The sequence below is a fragment of the Corvus kubaryi genome, unplaced genomic scaffold, assembly GCF_017639235.1.
Source record: "Corvus kubaryi isolate FWS band 111438036 unplaced genomic scaffold, C.kubaryi_AGA036_p1.0 71, whole genome shotgun sequence".
NCBI lineage: Eukaryota > Metazoa > Chordata > Aves > Passeriformes > Corvidae > Corvus > Corvus kubaryi.
In genome coordinates, this window is record NW_024582059.1 from 598,396 (window position 1) to 620,199 (window position 21,804).

The window sequence follows — 21,804 nt, forward strand, 5'->3', positions numbered from 1 at the left end:
AGGGCATTTCCGATGTCCAGGACACACTGTCCCAGTTTTCCTTCTTACTAAGGGGATTGAGAGACATGTAAGCCCTGTTTTTAGGTTAATTTACCAAGCATTTTTTAATCACAAGTTGGTGGTGGAGGGTGCTTAGCTTAAATGAGGAGTTTTAAAACGAAATCACAACACAAACAGCTAGGGACTAAACTCTAGCTGATGGGAAGAGAATGCAAGAGGAGTGGAAAAGAAGCACATTGCTGAAAGCTTCTTGCCCAGGCCCATCACACCTCCAGCACCACTGTACCCCCAGCACCAGTTTTTCAGTGCAGAGCAGTGGCTGGAGCTAAGCTGCACTGGCAGGCATGCCTTTCCTCATTAGCTTTCCTTCCCCTGCTGGGAGCTCTACCTGTCACCAAGGTTTAGTTCCAGGTGGCTGTGCTGCTCCGGTACCCACAAGCCAGGAACCTCTGCCAAGCTGAAAGGACCAGGAATCACATCCGTAATGCAACGTGCCATGCTGTGGGCTTCTGACAGGCCTGCAGCGTCACAAATGCAAGCTTTAAGAGATTCTTTGGGGCCTTTGGTATCTCTTTGAGCAGCCTGTGTGCTGGCCAGGCTGTATGTATTCTCTGACTCATTGACACTGGCATTTAAAAGCCAAGCCAAAACCCCAAAGGTTTTGGGCTGACAGTCAGACCACTCCTTACACAATGCACAGCAGGAAAGCTGCATCAGTAGAAAATGAAACCACAAAGCGAAAGGGGAATAGTTCTCCAGGCAGCTTAGCAGGCTTGGGTCCATGAAGGGTGGCTTTAAAGGAAAATCTGCACAAAGAAACCGTACAGACTGCTTCACAGGAGTCCCTTTTTAGGCAAACTAGCCAAGGGAAGAGAAGTCACATTCTAATAATTTGTCACAGTTCAGTATGCTATAAACATCAATTCTGAGTGCATTGGTGTGCCACTGACTACCGAGATAAATATCTGGAGGGTTTATTTTTAACTTTTAGTTAATTAAATATTAAAAAAAAATGAGTGTTTCAAAGCTCTGGTTCATCAAAAGACTGGAGCAAACATTTACGGTGCACATCACAGACAAACAAGGGAGACTAAATTTCGTCTTAAGTTTACGAAGGTTCTTTTGGATGTTATTATACTTTTTTAAATTAACCCAACTACTTTGCTGGGTATGTGGGTTTGATTTTTTTGTTTGGTTGGGTTTTTGTTTGGGGTTTTTGTGGGTTTTTTGTTTATTTATTTGGGGGTTTTGTTTGTTTGTTTTTGTGTTTCTTTTTTTTTCTAAAATCCAATCTGATATTCCAGGCCAACACACATGGTATTCCGAAGATTTATGGGAAATAAAAGTATCTTATAGAAGTTTCTTATAAAAATAAGAAACAAGGAGGTGTTGTTTTGACACCATTCTGATCACAAAGAATAATTTTTTTTGACTAAATGTTTATTGGAAAAAAAACCCAAACAAAGAAGAAAGTAAAAAATTAAAACTGTTCCAAATACATCTCTCTCAATTACAGGGAGATTAAAATCCAGTGTAATGGCTTCAGACCACCTCCATTACAAATTAAAGGTGTAACTTTCTTTGTGGGGGATTCTAGGGCAAGATTCATTAAAGATATATAATATGGTAGGATGAATAGCTCTGCTTCCCCAAATCACCAAATCCAAATCACCAATCACCAAGCTACTCTCTTTTTGACCTCCTTTTACTGTTTCGCAGTTCTACAGAAATGTAGCATAGAATGAATCAGAAATGGCTCAATGAAATCATCACTTACTGTTTGCTGTGCTGAAACTTGTATTTGCTGCTGAAGTCACCACTGGTGGTCGTGCTGTTGTACCTTGTGTTGCTTGTTTTGTAGCATCAGTTGAAGGAGGCGTGGAGTCTAACATAGGAAAGACATTCAATTTATTTCCTCAATTTTGTAAACACACATAAAACACACCTAACTGCCCTGCTTGCAGCCTGATTTTAAATTATCAAAACGATATTTAATTTAAATTCAAGAATAACAGGGGCAGGGTCCCCTTCACTGCAGAAAAAGCCACTCCCTGTCCCATAGGTGGGTCATCCCACTGAAGACAAGCCTGTGATAATGCAGTTGGAAGGCGTAGCTTGGAGCTTCCTTTAAGACTGACCAAACAGAAGCTCCTGCACACATCTGCAAGGTTTCACCAAAGAGTTCACTCTCTGTAAAACAAATTCCCAAACCAAGAGACACTCCTGCTTAATTTCCTCAATGATCACTAGAACAGCATCAGTTAACTTGGAGATTTTCACTTACTGCTTGTGATGGTTTCACTTGCAGCTCTGGTTGAACTTGCTGCCAGCACTGACGCTGTCAATGATGTTGCCTGTGAAGCTGTCGTATTCACAGGATCCACTACTGCAAGAAAGGCATTCACATCATTATTGATTTATTTTATCATGCCTAAAACAAAAATCACATTCTTCTAGCTGTGTTCTCTTACCAAGGCAGTGAATTCCTGTTTAAAGGCTGGCCCTTACAGAGCTTTATTACCCACATATTTTGGAAGACGATTGAAAGGGTTGATTTCAGGGGGAGATTTGGCCTGTGAACAATCTGCAAGTTGCCTACTGAAAGGTAGCCACTGTACCTTCCAGCCAGCCCCTAAAGGAGAGGCACATGATCTTTGGGGGTTATATAGAGGTGCTTGGTGTGACTTCTAAGGGAAGAAGTGAGGGGAAAGGAGCCTGGTGTGGATGGATGGGTTCACTGTGCTGCTAGACTACCCCTCTGAGCAGCACTTTGCTGCATACCTGTTTAGGAGGAGAAGGGATGTAAAATCTCCATGAAGAAGTGTGAGTGACACGTGGGAATACAGCTTATAGATCACAGGTAAAGAGATGAAGGGGAACAGACTCCACTAGTGTTTGGGCAATTTTTTTCTGTGCTTGCCCACCCTGAGACACATTTGAGTCTTCTTCATTGGCCAGCTTTCCTAGACCTTCTTCCTCTGCACTCAGATTTCTGGGGAAAAAGGAGCACCCACCAGGCCTTCCTCTTTGGAGTACAGTAACGCTTAGGACATTGTGGGTGATATGAATAGTATTCTCTAGTAAATTATATTCCTTGGGGTGAATTCGGTGCCCTTTGTATGGTGGCTCCTGTTTCTCTCTTCAAGAGAAGTGAGACTTGGAGGAGGGGAAAGGGCTCCTGCAGGCAGCAGGGATCCCTTTCCAGACACTGCTGATATGGACAGATGGGAGCAGAATTGCCCAAACATCACTAAAGCAATAGCAAAGTTTAAATCACCTTGTCTTGCTGTGTATGGATGGCATCCTGCAGGTTCCATGTACCCCTGGCACTTGCTCAAAGGAATGGACTTACCAAATTACAGCCAGGGAATCTGGACTAAAAAACCCCATAATGAACCAATTTAAGAGTTGAGTTTTCAATTCTGTAATCTAAGGCAAACAGGAAGTGCTACTGTGAGCTACAGAGGCTCATGTAAATACCTGACAACTAGTACCTCTACCTACCTACTACCCTTTCTAGCATTTTTAATGGATGGCATACATGAAGGAACAGGAATAAAGCATTACATGTAATTTTCTCTCATATGACTTAAGTACTTCTAAATGCAACATTCACACTGGAACTTTTAAAATATAACTCATACTCTCTTTCTCTGCTCTCAGTTTTCTGGCTGTTCACCTAGAATAGCAATGCCTCAAGGAATGCCTCCCCCTTGTTCCACACTCACAAATTGCTTTAATCTCATACTGGGTTTCTAATGCTTTTCTCATAGTGGCATAAATACCAACACTGCTTTCCCTTCCATGAAAAAAAGCTGCAAGAAAAATTTCAGTGAAACATTCAAAGAGCTAATTCACTGTGAGGTGTTGGGCCTTTATGAAGTGTCTTTTAAACAGACATAAACATCAGGGTTTTCGAGAACTCCATAAAAGAACTGCAACACAATTTGAATAGATCTAAATCTTCTGCTGTAACAAACATAATACATGCATATTTCACCTGGTTGCATCTTATCCACCTCCATTACTAGCACTTCAAGTGTATACTTCATAATCTCAGTGCTTTCAGCCCCACAGCAGACTCATATAAAAAAATAGAATACTGTGTCCATGTTTTCTTCTCTCACACGTATAACTTCTTGGATGCAGTAGTCTTCAACATTCAGACTAATAAAGGAGTTCACATAATTGAAATATGGTCAATATTGATTTTTCATACATTTTCATAACAAAGCTGCACAATAAAGAGAATTGAATGTGACAGTCGAGGTTGTAGACCAGAAACACAGATTTTTAATGTCTGAAACAAGTATTTTCTCTGTTAAGTCTTCTTGAACTGGCAGTCTTTGGTAATTTATTACTCTCTGGTCTCATTTGAACCACTCCTTGAGAGTTTAGGAACTCACAGAACCTTTTTCACCTGAAACAAAAAAGCGTAGCCTGCTTAAATTAACTGGCTCCATACTAAGATACTTCGATCCTTCATTTGCAACAGAGTTTCATTAGAGACTCAGGGAAATACATTGCTCTACAATCAGCCTGTAAGAAATAATTCACCCAATTTTGCCCAGAAGCTGGAAAAGCTGAAAGCTAGAAAGACAACAGGATCTTCAGAACACCAGATAACAGCGAATTGGAGCTCTTACCAGCTTTTGATTTTACTGCAGAAGTGCTTTTACTGACAGTAGTGGTTTGATTGCCATCTTCTGAAAGAAACACAGAAAGAATCACGTCACTTCTGCACATTCCAGACCTATTTAGCACTACAAAGTCATAATACCAGAGAGCAGCAAGGACCTTCCTGGAAAATCAAGTTCAGAAGCTTATTAGCAGAAGCAACCAAATCATGTAACTGCTACCAACCTTTTCAAGCTGTATCCTAAATCCCTTCATTTTGCCCTGACTGCTGTAATGGGGAGCATCTGCTGCTGCCTCCCACCTCGGACTACGGTGCAGTTTTCCCACTGGTGTCTCCCAGACTTGTTGGTAGGGGGAGATGGAGCAAATTAAAGTTTTTTGCTCTCTCCTCCTCTCCTTGAGTACAACCACAGCTGCTCTGAGTCTTCAGGGTGGAGGATTAACTAAAATAACTGGCCACTGGAGTAAGGAGCTCTTCTCCTGTCTTGAAGTAACAAGATTGTACTTGCTCCCTGGCTAGTATAAGCACTTCAGGAAGGCTTTTCAGCATCACCCTGATCCCTAAATGTGAGAGGAAGAGGAGAATTCACAGAGCATGGCTTGAGAAGCACCACATTGAGTAATGACTGACGTTCTCCATTGTCCTCAACACAGTGCTCCAGCTATTGGGATTTTACTGCCATAAATGATGCCAGTCTTAAAAGGTCATTAGTAGGTGCCTCTTCAATCTTACAAAACAAATAAATCATCCAAAAAAGAAACTTCAACAAACAAAAAGAAAAGTAATTTCTGTCTCTTCTTACTGTGTTGAAAGGTTGTAACAGCATAACTCAACAAGTGTTTTGGCTTCAAGCAAGATTTTCAGTCTTATTGCTAGGATATTCATATTTTTCTACTAAAAGATGTTGGGGGTGTTGAAGGGGGTGAAAAAGCTACACTGACTCAGAAACAGACATTTCTCAACCATTTTAGATGGCTGTGAGACAAGTACAGGTACATTTGTGGAGGAATAGATCAGCTCTGTAACTGAATGGGAGAGGAAAATGGCACCGGCTAATCCGCATGTGCTGTCAGATTTGAAGCATGACATCCTGTCAGGCTGCATTAGCATGCCGTAATACAGACATGCTAAACTGAGTCAGGACAGCATGTCAGTATTCTTGTGTGACTCCACTCATGGTAATATCTGCTGGCATTCTCTCTTTTGAGAGAACAGTCAGAACAGTCAGTTTTGTTCCCTTTGCTCAGTGTACTGCGCTCCGATTAACATTTCACAAGCATCACCCGAAGCCTGCAAGAGCCACAGATCTAACCTGGAAAAAAAAATACATAATACAATTGCAGGGGCTCTGCAGAAATGTATTAAGGTTTAACCAAATGAGCCCTTACAACTTCTCTCCAAGCAGTGTGCCCTCTTGGCACCTGCATGTGTGTAATAGGTCTCAGCCCTTTCCCAGTGAGTTTTACTTTCTTGGGCATCTTTTCTAGGTATGCTGTTGCCTTCATAATGCCTTGTCACAGCACATGCTGGCCCAGTTTGATATGGGCATATCCTATATAAAATTAAATGAGTCCTCTATGGGCCTGCTGCTGCCCCAGCTCTACTCCCCAGAACACAGTCACACCATGCACAGACTGGTGCACACTGCATTTAAAATACAGGTTTTCTTGCCATTTAGTTACCCAGTCACAGTAATGCTTCATAGCCCACACTTGAAATAATTGGAAAACAAATTTTATCCAGAGAGACCTAAAGGCAATCTTGTTTCCCTAAACAGTGAACATTTTTCCATCTCTTCATTCTCATTATGTGCTGCTGACAAAGCTCCTGTAATCTCCCACACCACAAGGCCACAGCAGTAGAACAGAATGTTTTTTCAACAGTGCCTACATTTCATATGGTTTTGTTTTAACGTACCTCAGTATCTACCATGTCTGTAATGCCAGCTAAATGTACAAGCTGGCCAATCAGCTCGTTCCCAAACTCACTCTTCCCAAAACTCTCCCTCTAACTCAGCATGACTTTGTAGAAAGCTCATTGCAATATTTAGATTATTCATCCTTTAAAGATGTTCCATTTAATAACCATGTTGATAGGCCAAGGTTTCCTTAAAACTAAAAAAATGTGAATATAAGTCACAGTTTTATTATGACTCACTATTGGTTGATTTTATCACAGGTTAGAGATAAACTAAGGTAAATTCAATTAACAGAGTACAATAGAGTTTTATGAATTAATTGTTTTCTTGAAATGGTGAATAATTAAGTATACTTTAAAAATAAGTTGAAAGCAACATATAAGAATGTTTAAAACTTGACAGGATGGGGGGGAACTGTTTGATTAAAAGAAATGATAGAACTGGTGGCTTATTATGCTCTTATTTGCAATGTTAAATTGTAACTAAGGAGAATCCTATGGGGGATAAAAGCAAGAGATTAAAAATGATAGAGAAAATAATTTTCATCCATTAGAGACTGCTGATAGACAAAGAAAAGGACAGAAATCTTCATTTTTCTGCTCATGTCAGGTCGGCTGCAGCCTCAGATGATGGACAACTAAGTAAAGTTACAACTGCATTTTTTTTAGCAAATTTGAATGCAGTGATCCCTTTGATATGAGAGCACCTTGATGTACTCTGATGTAGGAGTAGCCAAATTTACTCAGCAATTGCTCCCACACAGAAACCACTGCTATTTGCTGTGTTTGCTGGCAATAAACCCAGCTAAAAGAGCACAGGTAACCTGTGATGCAGCATCCTTGAGTCTGGAGAATGCACATGGAGCTAAAAGGTTCTCAGACACTACACTGGGCTAAGTAAAGGAGGGATGATGGTGGTGGTAACATCCAAAAAGAAAAAAAAGAACAAACTGGGTCTTGAAGCAGATAATAAGGCAAGAAGAAATACAAACCAGGAGAAATGTAAAAGGAGAGGAAGAAAAGAAGGGAAGGGCAGAAAGGCCTAGAGACAGTAAGACAGTCAGGGTGGCAGGGAAAAATAAGGAGGAATTAAGAAGAGATCTAAGAACATGTGACACATGGCCACAAAACCAAACTAAAAAGAGAGTAACTGTTGTGATTTGTTTGTTTGGTTTTTTTTCTCTTTTAGTTTCACAGAATTTCCATTTATTGTCTTTTCTAGCTTAGATTTAAATGGCGTATTTGTTCTAAAGTGAAAGCAACACTACATTCATTGGTCTTTAGATTTTGAAATGGATGAACTGAAACACTGAACTTACTTTCTGCTATTAAATTCAGAAGGGGTCCCTGAATTTAGACAGGACTGACCAATAGGCACAGTTGTCCTAAAACTACAGCTTTTGATGCAGGCTTTAGTCTCTAAGATCTGAGCTTAGAGTTCTCACAAGCTCTTAGCTCTCTCTCTTATTATTTTTACTTTTACACTGGAGAGATAAACAGGTTCTGACCTCGTGTTAATTAGATGCCTGTTATTGCTATAATCAGGACAGGAAACAAAAAGGAATGACTGCATGTTATTATATCAGTAATTCTTTTTATACCCTACAGGACACCACAGGGCACAAACTACGAAGTTTAAAACACCACATGAAACAGATAACACAAAATTGAATGCCAAAGCAATTTTTGAAGATTAATAGATTGTTCAAAGTATATATTGATTCTATTCATTACATGAATTACTGAATTTAAGTGCTGTTTGGTTTGGCATCAATATTTAACTTTGAAAAGAAATTATTTTTATGGGAAAGTCACTATCGTTACAGATAACAAGTGGAATGGCCTGATTGACATTTCTTTCACTTGACAGTGCACTAGATAGACAAAACTGTGTGATTAAAATCCTTCCATTCAGATGAAAAACTTGGTCCAGCTTCAGAATGTTGTTAAGAAGTGTATGGATTCCTGGAGGTGGGAAGTTACTGGAGAACTATAAAAATCACCAAGAGTCTAGAGAAAAATGACCTCTCAGGAAAGACTGCAAAAATTGCATTTGCTCAGCCTAGAGAGGAAAGGATCAGTGGAAGGCACAGCAACAGCAGTAGGTGAGGAGCTGCAGCCAAGACAAAGGAATAAACCTATGTCCACTGAAGTTTTGAATGAGAAGTAATGGACAAGGGAAATTTGGACTGTAAACTCTACAGGTATTCCAGTGCCTGTGTCAAACTATTGGCATAACAGCCAGAAGCTGGTGTTTTAACCATTTTGCTGATGAGGATGTAATATATTCCCACTCAAAACCTGACCAATGCTCTACAGGCTGTAGCTGGGAACAATTACCAAAGACATGTCCTAAGGAAACCTGTACATAATAATTCCTTGCTTCAAGGTTATAAAGCAGAATCTACAGGTGTTGATACTATGTTTGTTTATTATATATTATCATAGAATCACAGAATGGTTTGAGTGGGAAGGGACCTTAAAGATCATCTTGTTCCAACCTCCCTGCTGTTGGCAGGGACACCTTCCACTGGACCAGTTTGCTCAGAGCTCCATCCAGTCTGGTCTTGAACACTTCCAGGGATGAAGCATCCTCAGCTTCCCTAGGCAACCTGTTCCAGTACCTCACCACCCTGACTAATTCTGCCCTAATTCTAGTAAAAAATTTATTTCTAATATGTAATCTAAACCTACTCTCTTTCAGGATGTTATATTATGGTTGTTTGTGTGACCCTGGGCCTTTGCAACTACACACAAGTCATGGAGAAGTCAAAATTTTTTCAATTTCTGTTTTTCCACACCATCAGAAATAGTGATCACTTTCTAGCCCATGATAATTCTGCTAGCCCTCATGACCATGAAAGAGCCTCTGTAACCACTGTTCCAGCAGTACCCATGTAAAGACTGTATAGTTCATAAAAAACAAAATTGTCCTTTGTTGAGAAAGTGACAGCTGTCCTTGTAAGAAAATCTGGTACAGATCTGGGAACTCAAAGTTCCTAAGAAATAGCTGCTGCCTGACAATGTACACAACTTGTTTACTCTTACCTTTAAGCTCTGTTGTCTGGTACATTTTCTCTTTCATTTAATGCTGCTTCATTTTTACGTTCTCTTATCTGATCTTTCCCCAGGCCCAGTACAGTCCTTGCACTTCTCTTATTTTGGTTTTCACTACTCATTTGTCTTTCTTTCCACTGCATGACCCTTTACCCTAAACCCTGAGATAAATTTTTTTCTTTTGTAATGCATTTTTCTGTAAAGGTCCATACATTATCCAAAGAACAAAAATACAGATGTACTGTTAGAAGAGGTTTAAGTGCAATTTTAACAGTGTTGTTTGAAACCATCAACTCCTTTCTTGCTATTTGAAGATCACAAATAAAAAATCTATTAGTGAAACACTCCAGAGACAAATTTTTTAAAAAAAGGAATACCACCCCACTCCCCCCGATATTTTCTTCTGGAAGAATTAATTTTATAGAAGTAATACTGTTTCTAGTGCATTTAATCCTTAAGGACTCACACTTCAGATTTTCCCTCTATAGTCACATCAACTAGATTTTTAATGGGAATCAAGGTTCTGATGTAATCCCGTAAATGGCCAAAGCTGATAACAGTGTGTAGTGAAGGATATTAAATTAAACAAAGCCATTTGAAAACTTCATGAATTTGAAGCAAACTCAAAAAACCCCACAACACTCATGTTTTCATATCTCTTTAGTATGCAAAGCAATACTCACAGTGTGGCACGCCTCATGCATGCATTCAGATGTGCCTGTAACAGGACCTGCACACAACCACTCAGGCTGTGACAGCACCTGGTGAAAGGAAAGCTGTGTCCCCAGTAACAGCCCCGTGCTGGGTCACTGCCACTTCGCTATCGTCAAGAGCCAGAATTGCACAGTGTTTTTCCAGCCTGGCCTCACAATGGTTTTGCACTGCTGCAAAAGCTCTTAACGCAGCCTCCTGCAACGTAAGCCGTTTTCCACCTTGGGATTTTATCTGCTGTGAATATCTTACATTAGCAGCTGGAGGGACAAAGTAGACCCTGAACAAAGTTACACTGGCCATGGTTAAGGTGAACGCCTGTGAGATGTATTTAGATACTACAGGCAATGCTAAAAATGATAAGGCAGGGAGAAAGGCCACATCCTTTGCTGCCTGATGCCAATCAGCTGAAAGCCTGTGATTCCTGCTGCCTAGGGAGGTGGGAAACCACCTCCAGTTTGCCAAGCTGCTACCTTCCTTTCAGTCACGTCTCTCTTCAGCAACAAACCAAAAACACATTATGAAAATCCTACATGTGGAGATCTTGCATTTAAAGTCTACTTTCTACTTCTTCACTGTAGCTGCTGGTCATGGTTTGCAGGCTGGTGTCACACGACAGAGACAGCCTGCTGCAAAAGAGTGGGAAAAACTTATAGGCATGAGCATAGGGGAAGACACAAAGGCAGGAAGAAGCAGCTCCTGGGCCGCAGACACATAACACTCTTCCTTTAAAAGGCAAAAGCACCTGGAAACAGGTGAAAGAGATGGATATTAGGGAAGGGAGAGCATAAATGCAAAGCCCCATAGCTAGGAAAGGAGAAAGGGACAGGGCTCCTCCTGCATGGCATGGGAACAGGCAGCAGCAATTGGGGTAATATGGGATTTGGTTTCTGCAGAGGAAACATAAACTGGGTGGGCTGGAGGCAGCCAGCAGCAAGAGCTGAGGGGAGGAAGGAAAGGGAGGTAGCTGCCACCATTTTTCCAGCAGGGACCAGGGAGAAGGCAGGAAATGCAGCTTCGGTGCCAGCACTGCCTCAGAGCTCCTCCTGCTCACTCAGGTGTGTGGGGCTAGCATGACCCAACACTAAGCACTAGCAGAGAGCTCCTGGGAATTACCAATCCCCAGGCAAAAAGCTCCCACAAAGCCTGCTCACAGCACCCAGCAAACAGCTCCTGCATAGGGATCTGCTGCACAGAGAAATATTGACAAGGCAGCTGCCAAGGACCAGCCTCAGCCAACTTAGGCCGCTGAGGGCTCCCCTCCTCAAAACATTAATGAGAAGCTTTGGATGAGTGCCCCCGTGTTACTGAGTATTTGAAACAACCCAAGCACAGCATGATTTGCCTCTCTGCATGTGTGGACATAGAAATCTGGGCACTTAACTAGCCAGTTTTAAGGGGGGTTTTATTGCCTTAGAAGAAGTGCAAACTCCCTATCAAAGGCTTTTAATCACAAGCTTTCTCAGTGTGCCTTCTGCTCACGTGAAGCTTGGTGGATATCTCTATTACTGTGGATGAGTACATTGTTCGCACTCCATAAAACAATAAATGTGCTCAGCATGCTCATCAGCACTCCAGCCTGCCTTGAATGAAAGCTCCAAGCTCTGAAATTCTCTTTATTTAAACCTGTTAAAACTATTTAATAGGTTTTAATTAAACCCTTTAAAGCCATTTAAACCACCAGATTGCCACCCTTTGATTGTGATATATTTGTTTGTCCATGTGTAACATAAAAGGTACGAGTTTCTAAGGACTATATTATAGTACAAAAAATGAACTGCCACCTCCCTCACCCTTGTGTTAGTCAAGCTAAATAAATTTGAAAAATGTCCTTAGTGGGTGCAATTTTACATAGAAAGCTCTATACATATTGTGCATTGCTGAGTAGAACAAGAAAAAGACATAAAGGAGAGCCCCTTCCCTTGCAACAGGAAGGAATAAAAGTGTTGGTGTAAGTCACCCCCACCCAGAAGGCAGAGAGAAAACTGCAGTGCTTACAGCTTTTTCCTCACCGTGCTATTTGCAAGCCTATTTTTGTTTCCCAGAAAGAGTATGTTTGGGTAGGGCAAATCTAAAACAGCCAGAGCTGAGCCCGGGTCTGTTGGTAGCTCCCCTTTGCAATGTGTTGCAGAAGTTAGGAAAGTCATATAGTTCTGTGCTGTGTTTGTGATCCCAGTGCATCTCCAGCAGCATGACTAATTGTATAATTCAGGAAAGGGTCACAGCAGTGTCTGCTATGATGAATTTATTTTTAGAACATCCGGGATCAGCCTAGACACCCATTTTAGCCACACCCGCCCATGTCACTCTGCTCCTGACAAAGCTCTGAAAGCCTCTGGAACATCAAAAAGCAGTTCCTGTCAGAAAACTCCGTGGAAACACTATAAATTGCTTCTATAATTAATGTAATTCCATGCTCAATGGCCCATTGAGACTCTCTTCATCTTTTCCACTCCGCCTAGAACAAAGGTTAAACGGTACAGAATATCCCAAAGGGAAGGCCCCAAACAGCCTTTGCAAGCCCTGAGCAAGTACAGTCTCGCTGGAGTTACTTTATATGCAAGGATGAAGGGTATACTTTGAAAATATCTCATTTCTCTAACTGGCACATATAGCAGATAAAGATCTCCTTGTCTCTATCTTGCCAAGCTGATTGAACACTCACGTTATTCTGAATTTCTACCAATCTGATACAACTGCTAAGATCAGTTGCAAAACTGAGACTCTCTTCTTACAAGCTTTTTGCCACAAAGTATTCCTTTTTAAAAAACAAAGTTGTTACTACAAAGAGCACTTGCAACAGAGTGTCAGCACTGAGGACTTATCCTACCAAAGAGCAGCGGGAACTGCTGCATTGGCCACGCCAGCTCCCACTCTGAGAAACAGCTTCCTAGCGGTACAGAGCGGCCCACACTCAGAGCGCTCAGGCCTGTCAAAATCCCAGCTCCCAGTCGGCGCTCTGGGAAGTCATGGTGAGCTGGGAGCTGATCATATCATGCAGGTGAACAGCTATAGACATCCCTTGTACTTTTATTGGCCATTAGTGTGATTGTATTCCCCATGACAATTACAACTATTACAATTGTCAATAAGCTGTTCCATTCCTACAAAACCCCTTCTGCTCTTCTTCAAGCTTTTCTCCCATGAATGATCAATCCCCACTTTACATTCTGCATCTGGAAACAGCATTTTGTGCCAGCTCTTAGAAATGCAAGGTGAAAGCAATTAGGGAAGAAGCAGACAGTGCACTACAAGGAAGTGTCTCCAAGCCAGTAAGATAAATTGTGCCTAGTTCACCTAAATTCAAGAGCATTAAGACATGCCAGCCACATGGCTCCATTAGCACAGGGAATGGCTTGCAAATGTAATGGAATCCTCTGGAGCCATTTGAATTAGACAGGGTAAAATGTGCAGAGAACCAAAAAACCATTGTGCACTGGAAGGTTTTTCTGTCTCTGATATGTGTGCTGTGTCCTTCCCTTGCTGTCATTAGCACATCTCAGGGATTAGGTTATTTGGCATAAATCTCCAGTAAGTCCTTTTTGTTGCTGCATGTTGGAAACAAGTGAGTTGTTGCAAGCCCAACAGTTTCTTAAATACATTTGCTGTCTTCTGAATCACAGCAAATATATTAATACACTACTCTGATAAGAAAGGACCTTCCTAAATAGAACCTAAATTTGCTCTGCTGGAAGACTCTTTCTGGGCAGCCAGCCTTTGGTGTAGCTACAATTTCCAACGATTATGTGATGAGAGTCAAAACAGAATAAGACTCCATAGGATGTCTAAAAAGCTCCACAATTCAAAGAATTCAGTAGTTTTCAGAAAGAGATTTTAACAGTCCTGTGCAAGAATGAGTAACTACAATGGAACTGCACACTGGTCCCAAACACTTCCTTCAATACACCACAGATTTCTGACTTAATGAAGATCTTTATGAGTCAAGGGCAAATGAGGTTTGACAACTTGGCAGAAGTTTCAGAGTGTCTATAATTCCTGGGTAAAGAAAACCCTCAATTTTTTGCCTTTGTGGACTTCAAATGGCCATGGAAGAATTAGCCATGTATCATGTCAAAAGCTGTCCCTCTCTACTGGACATGAGACCAGGAATTTGGGTGGAAAGGATTTGAATTTCACATTTCTTTGCAGAGTAATTGTCACCTATTTTTGCCATTTTGTCTGAAAATATTTGGTGATACTTTTGCTTCTCTAACCTTTGAATGAGTTTGCAAACACTTATATTTACATCATCTATATTGTTGTGATATATAACCTGTGCTGAGATGAGGAGGAGTAATTTATCTGTCTAGGAAAGATGATTTCAGGCTGTCCTCTCACTGAGATAGATAGCACCCATACAATAACATTTAAAAAGTTATCAACACTGTATTTCAAATAAAATCTTAGACTCAATGTTGGCATGAGAACAATGGGTATGAGAAAAAGTAGGAAAAGTAGTAAAAACTTAAGGAATATATGGGGTTCTGATCACTTCAAGTAATTAATACGCAATGCAAACACATCTCAACAAATAAGTATTTTACAGAGGAAAATAACTCAAATTGGCCAGGAAGGTTAGTAAATCTCCTGGCACTGTTTTCCTCAGATCAACTAAAATCCAAAGCTTTTGCCATTCTTATCAGCTGTTGCCTCAATAGTCAAATTTCTCAAACCCAAAACCAACATTAATCTCCTGTTAAAGATTATGAAAGAAGAAATCTGCAAGAAGCATAGACATCTCATTAATACCATCATGTTAATTGATTTAACCCTAAAGTTACACTGACACTCCTCAAAGCAAGTCCCACACTGAGAAATCACACCATTAAGACAAACTGAATGTGCTTTTTAGAATGATTACTTATCTTATAGAAATCTTCAGACAGCAAGGCTGGTGTAATGCTCCTATCCCAGCAAAACACATAATTTTGTTAGAGCGATAAGACAAGGCAGAATGGTTACAGCAGATAAATGTGATGCAAAATTATGTGCCACTTGCTCTGTGGTTTCAGAAACCTGAAATGCATTGCTATCTACAACATGAAGCTAACACCCAGGAGCATGTTACTGCCACTGAACAAAAAAAAGGGTTTCAAAATAGTTGTAGAACTATTCTGCTTATCTACTGATAAAGCGGATAGAATTTGCACTTGTACGAAAGGAAAGCATTCACTTTCCACATAAAAGCAGTCAGAAAATCCTTGCCCTGTTTCTAGTTTGAAACATAACGTTTTTGGACCATCAGCTAGTCAGTCTGGCCTGAAAGGGGTTGTTGTCTACTCTGACTGCTGAGAAAAAATAGTCTTTTAAAATTAATTTGGACCCTTCCAGGCCAGCCTCTAGTCCATGGGTGGGTGGCAGTAGAGAGCTTCCTACCCCTTTCTACAACACCCCAGCAGATCACACTTGCTGAATTTTATTCTAAGTCATCATATCAGCAAGTGATCATCAGCTCAGTCTTCTCGCATGGGGAGGTAGGGCCAGAAGGCAGTGTGGAGATAACATCATATTAAATTGTGTCAAACCCCTCTTCCTATCGCAGGCAGGTCTGGCGGATACCACATGCCAGTGTTAGAGCATCCAAGGGTCCATTTTCACAAGAGAAGTGCCAAGGTATGGCTACTTGATATCTCAGCTGCTGGAACCGTGACAGTGACTTGCAGGGCCGGACATGGTGCTACTCAGGGGTTTGACACTTCTGTTTAAAAGGGAAACCTATTTTAATAGAGAAACACGTCTTTTAGAGCGCTAGTTGAAACCAAAAGTAGATGCTTGTCTTCTAAAGGAGCCAGGTCTTTGATTCTTGACTTGTTTTTGGAAATAACACCTGCTACACACAAATCCAACTTTATCTCTCTATTCATAGAATTGCAAAATAAACCCATTAAAGAGTCTTCCTTGAGCTGTTGTAGCAAAAATTACAAACAACAACAGCCTCTTCCCCACTTCATAAGGCCCATAAATAAAAATCAGTTTTCCACGAGATTTTACTGTCTTTACATGTTGAACTTAGTCTGGCTATTGAATAGTACCAGTTATAAGTACTCCCTTCCCAAGGTTAAGAGTTCCTTAAATATTATTTTTAATTTGTAATTTTGCAGTACAAATTACAGTACAAAAATATAAGTTCAAGTACTTTTGCAGGTTTTCCACACAGGACTCAGATGTATAAACAATCTGAGTCCAAATTCAAAGTACTTTCCTATTCAGGAAAAAAAAAAACCACCAAACCAAACCAAACCTCAGCAGATCTTTTTTCCTAATTTATAAACTAGTAAACATTTAATAAGAACTCTAGGTTTGAATACAGATAAAAAGAGTCAGCTAAAGAAAAGAGAAAACATTCTGGTAAATTTTCAGAAGAGACAACCATTTTTTGGGCATGTTATACGGCATTATGTGTTCCCAGGTTTGGAGCTGAATGCTGTAGGCAACTTGCCCTTCATATTCAGTTTCCATTTATTTTGGCTGTAAATCATAACCAAGCAGGTATCAAGCCATCTGCTTCTACCCTCAATAAATGCAGTAAACTTGCTTTCAGGCTTGGGGCTACAACATGCAGTTTTCTTCTGTCCGGTAATAAATACACCTTTAAAATCCATTAGGCAAAAACTGGCCCAATATGCAAAAGATCTAATGAATTAAAGGAATGTGGCAGCAGGGAAAAAAAACCAACCAAAAAATCTGTACAGGAATAAAAATTCAATATTCAATTAAAGGGCATGATAAACTCCAGCACTATAATTTGATTTTTGACAAAGCTAGTCTTGGCAAACTGCTAGGAACAGTAAAAGAACCAAATACAATTTTTTTTTTTTCACAACAGGCAAATTCACAAGACTTTCCAAGTTTTGGCTCAAGCAAGTTAAAGGTGTAAGAAAGTCTTATCTAAAGCCTATTCACATTTCTCAAATTTTCAGAAATGAGACAATGATCCAACTGTGACAGTCTGTGCCTTGCTGGTTGTCCAGAGAACAATACATGAATAATAACCCCGAGTGAGGGGAGACCATTCTTAAAAGCTTTCACTGCTCAAAACAGTTTAGTTAGAATTTAAATTTAAAAATTAATTTTTAAAATACTTGAAGGCTTATGAGCTGAGAGCACAGAAGATGGAAAAGAAAAAGACTATCCATCTCCTCTAGTTTACATCAACAAGAGCAGAGTTCAGACAGCTGCAAATGTGTGTAATCACTACAGAAGCCCTGGCTCAGTGGAACTTTTCTCAAGCTATCAGCCTGGGAGTCAGGATTAATCAGCTGGGCTGTAGGCTTGGGATGCTACACTGCATCCCCTTAATGAGGAAGGGGGTTGGGAAACACATCTTTTAGGGCTGATCCACAGTGAAATGGAACAGCTCCAAATTACTTCAGGGGCATTTAGACCAAACTCTGAATGCCAAGATTTGCTCCTACCTTTCAAAAAAGAAAAACAGCCTTGTTTTTTTGTAGTGCCATCAATTTTGACAGAGCACTCGGACAAAGCTACTTCTAGCTGTCACCAGGGGTCAGCAATCGGGCGTTAATAACCCACCCCCTGGACGTGTCCAACGCAAGGTGATACATTCCAGCTCCCCCGCTCGGGTGCACAGCCTGAACACGCCCAGATCGATGCTGGGAGGAGCACAACCCACTCTCCTCTGCCATCATTGCTGCAAGAAGCCAGCCTGGGTGCCTGAGTGAGAAGGATGCAGCGCTGTGCTACCAGCACTTTGTGCAGGGCGTTTGCTGTGCTGTGCAGCCACAGCCACGCTGTAGTACAAGACCAAGGCGCAGGAAGATGCAACATCTAAGCACTTACATTATAAGCACATGCCAAGGCTTATCCTCCCATCTTTTAGAAGAACAAACTTCACCTTTACACATTTTAAAAGTAATGACATCCTAAGGCAGATTCAAGAGCATTTGTATTTGATTACTATAATTTGACGTATTTTTTGACACATTCCAGTGCTGTCTGTTTAAAGCTGGAAATTCTATGAACCAACCCAGAAAGCATTTTTATTCAAGCTACATTTTGGAACAGGTAAGAATAGAGGGTAATATGCCAGGAGGACTGAACACCTTGTGATGAGCATGAAGGAACTCCTGTTTTAAGCATGTGATTTAACTCCCAGAAGGTTGAGAAAAGTCAAGATAGGAGGAATGAGTTGTCAGGAGGCTATCAGCCTCCACATCTGTACATAACTGAGCCCCCAGTAATGTGCTGACAGAGGGCAGACTCCTCCAAAACAATAGGGGCTTTTGAGGATGAAAGATCCCAAGACAAATTAGAAAATTTTATAGAAAGGCACTCTGAGAATACACCTGAAGAAAAAGCATGAAATTTGGAAGCCCTACAGGAGACCAGGTATGTTCTCTACTAACCACAGTGGAAATTTCCTAGTCCACTTCTGTATGATATACAAAAGATAGACAAGCACCTTGTGTGTGGCATATGAAAAATTTGCAAGCCCACACGTTTATCTTTGTGAGCTTTGAAGGCAAACTACTCCAAAACCTGGGGGAGGGAGTATTAAAACACTGCGGTGTGATTTGACCTTCTCTAAGTATTACTGATCATAATTTTAAAATACTAAAAACAACTGCAGAAAGGTCTTGTTGCTGTCTCCAGTGCTCAAAAAAGGGAGACTGAGCACAAGGGAGACTGGTGTGAGTCTCCTGACCATCAATTCCCAGCTTCAGATTACAAGACTCTGTTGTTACAGCCCAGATGTCCAGAGCAGTTTAGAGATCACAAAAAGTGGAAATCCAAATACTTTGGTCCAGCTTTGCACAACAGACAATAAAATCACTTCTGTCTTAACAAGCTGATGCATGGGGTAACCTGAAGGAAGCTTGTAACTTTACTTTCACAAGGTAGATAAAGACATAGTCCAAATTTCCCCATAAATTTTCTAAATTTTCTAATGTGAATTTACCAACAGAATTTCACTACTACATCTACCTTGCAATCAAGTGTTAAAAAATACTTTTGCAGAACCAAAATTGCTCAGAACAAATGTATCATATATAAAATCTGCTTATTCACTGTCATTGGTTCTGCCACATTCATATCATGCAGAGGAGGCAAAATCCTTTTTTAAGAAAGGATTGTACAAAATTAGCAGGATTCCTCCCACCTTTGCATGTTGCTTTGTGGTAAGCTTTATGGACTGTTGTGTTAAATACGCTCTTTTTGATGCATCTGCACTTTGCTTTTCAGAAATTGTGAAATTAAAGCTTCGACAATGACAGGAAGGCTATTTTTACTAGGAGTAGCAGACAAAGAATAAATAGTACTTCAACACATTTTTGGGGCTTGTACTTACTTAACATAATTTTAAAAGCAGTGCTTTCTGTGGCACAAACTTATTTTTAATCTCCTTTATTGATGTTTCCCTAAGAGCAGTGAGCCCAAGCAATGGCATAAGATATACCACAAAAGACTAGATTTCAACACATAACCTGAGCAAAAGTTGATTAACTTTGTTTAGATCAGTTAATCTAGTATTATCAATTTTTAAAGGTCTGATTAAGAGATCCTTTTCAGGAAATCTATAGGCATTTGTGGAAGTTTTGGCCCAGAAGGCTGCGAAATGAAAGTACAGACAAAAACCAGATTTTACTCTAAACGTATCTTTTGCCAAAGGTGATGATAGACTCTGGCCCTTGTTGCAGTTTCTCTCACCCTTTCAGGTTTTACTTGTTAATTCTATTTTAAAAGCATGATCTTTCAAGCTGAAGAATAATGCAAACATCAGTTCAGTGACCGCCTGAACACCAAAAGTTTGATTAAAAATGTGCATTTAAGAATTGTACCTAAAAGATATTGCACCCAGCAACTCACATGACCCCTAGGCTTGCACCCCTCATTATCTGACACTTGATAAATATTGCAAGCCCCTGTATCTTTGCGAGCAAAACTAAGATTATTTCTGAGAGAAATTCTTGGCCAAACTTACTGCTGGCATAGTCCCAGGGAAATCTATCAGGATGGATCTGATTTGCAAGAGCAAAAATTGCAAAATCTTTCAGATTCAACTCCCCCCTTAAAGCCATCTTTACAAAAAATGCTTTAATGCATAGAAGAAAAACAGAACTGAAAACTTTTGTAAATACACCTCTGCTTTTAACTCCTCTCAGATTTAGGAGCTTCATGACACTTAGAAAGAAAGCTGTCACAAAAATACAATGGCAGGAAAGTTTTTCACAGAACACATATAACTCGACTGCCAGTTAGTACCTTCTCCTCCAACACACAGTCTTTCAATCACTGCAGCAGAAATGAAAAAAAGCACCCAGTGACTGACAGCTAAGCTTTGTTCACAAGCCACTTGAGAGATGTGACAAGTCTATCCAAAAAAGCCAAAGAACTTACCTCCTACAGTGCAAACACAGAGTACAGCAAGGAAAAAGGAGGCAATCTCCAAGAGTTTCATGCTTGGTGGTAGTGGTGGTAGTGCTGTCAGCTCTCCCTTATGCAGCTGGGCAGGGAGTGCTCTCTCACTTTGAGGCAGGCCTTAATTACTCCATGGAAAAAGGTGTGTGGTGACTGTGCCTGGTCACTGCCCATTCCTGCTTATTTTGGGGACTTTGATAAAGAACAGGAGGAAACACAACATACTCCCTCTGGGAGTTCAGTACAGATGAGATTTATTGTTTCAGTCCTTACAGGAACTCCTTCTCTTTGGCAGTGAATCATGTTTTTGTTAATACATTATTTTGTTCTTCTTCAGTCATGAGGTCAGGAAGGTTTTTGAACAGAGGCAAATCTTTCCTTAGGATATGCTATACATCACCAGCTTTCATACTGTAGCTTGGGATACTTTTAAAGCAGAAATTTGTGAGCAGCAAGGGAGCCCAGGTAGAGGGGGATAACACAGCCAGGAGCAGAGGAGCAAAACAAGCAACAAGAGCCCTCATCTGGCTCTTTTTTGGGCTGTGTAAAGTGGCCTTTGTGAAAATCACAGCTGCCTCATATTAAAGGTAGAGGGTCTCCCTGAGAGAGCTGCCATCCTGCAACCAACAGGATACAAGGGGCACCAGAATAGGGAGAGGAAGTAGCTCCAACAAGGTGCCCCAGCAGGGAGAGGCTCTGGGCTGCACAGAGTTAGAGTAGGGTGGGGGTTTTTCCTTTACATGAAAATGGGTCCTCTTATTTTTTTAAATTTGGAAAGTGGCAACTATCCTTGACTGTATCTGCTCCATTAGTAATGGAAAGGTTTTTTTTGTTCTTCTGTTTAGCTACTTGTTGTGCCATGGGATAGGAATGCAGTCCCCATAGCAAGCCTCTTACCTGGGCAGTCTAATCAGCCAGCACAGATTCTGTCCCTTCTCAGGACCCACTGTGAAACTTTGGTATCCCTCCTTCTCACAGCAATTTCTCCAGCTTCTGTGAAAGAAAGCTAAGCAGAGCTCTAGAGTTAAAGGCTATCAAAACATGATCTTGTAATAGTCCTGTGCTCTGCACCTTAACGATTCAAAGCAGCCGATGGCAAT

At 40.7% G+C, this 21,804-nt stretch overlaps 1 protein-coding gene across 11 annotated transcripts in view; it reads right to left on the reverse strand.

The window, feature by feature from the left end:
- EMCN (endomucin) overlaps nt 1–20,879 on the reverse strand; it is a 55,246-nt gene extending 34,367 nt beyond the window's left edge. For 3 of the 11 annotated variants that reach the window (XR_006019882.1, XR_006019881.1, XM_042049714.1), the window contains exons 1-4: nt 20,684–20,876; nt 4,647–4,706; nt 2,285–2,386; nt 1,778–1,885 (exon numbers count right to left, since the gene is read on the reverse strand). Coding sequence is in view for 4 of the 11 variants with exons in the window: in XM_042049714.1 (XP_041905648.1) it covers nt 1,778–1,885; nt 2,285–2,386; nt 4,647–4,706; nt 20,684–20,744 (331 nt within the window). In the remaining 7 variants the exon portion in view is untranslated. Of the gene's footprint in view, nt 1–1,777; nt 1,886–2,284; nt 2,388–4,000; nt 4,168–4,646; nt 4,713–20,683 lie in introns of those variants that run through there. The other 8 variants (XR_006019887.1, XM_042049715.1, XR_006019885.1 and 5 more) reach the window with 7 other exon arrangements.
- Nucleotides 20,880–21,804: the final 925 nt, after the last annotated feature.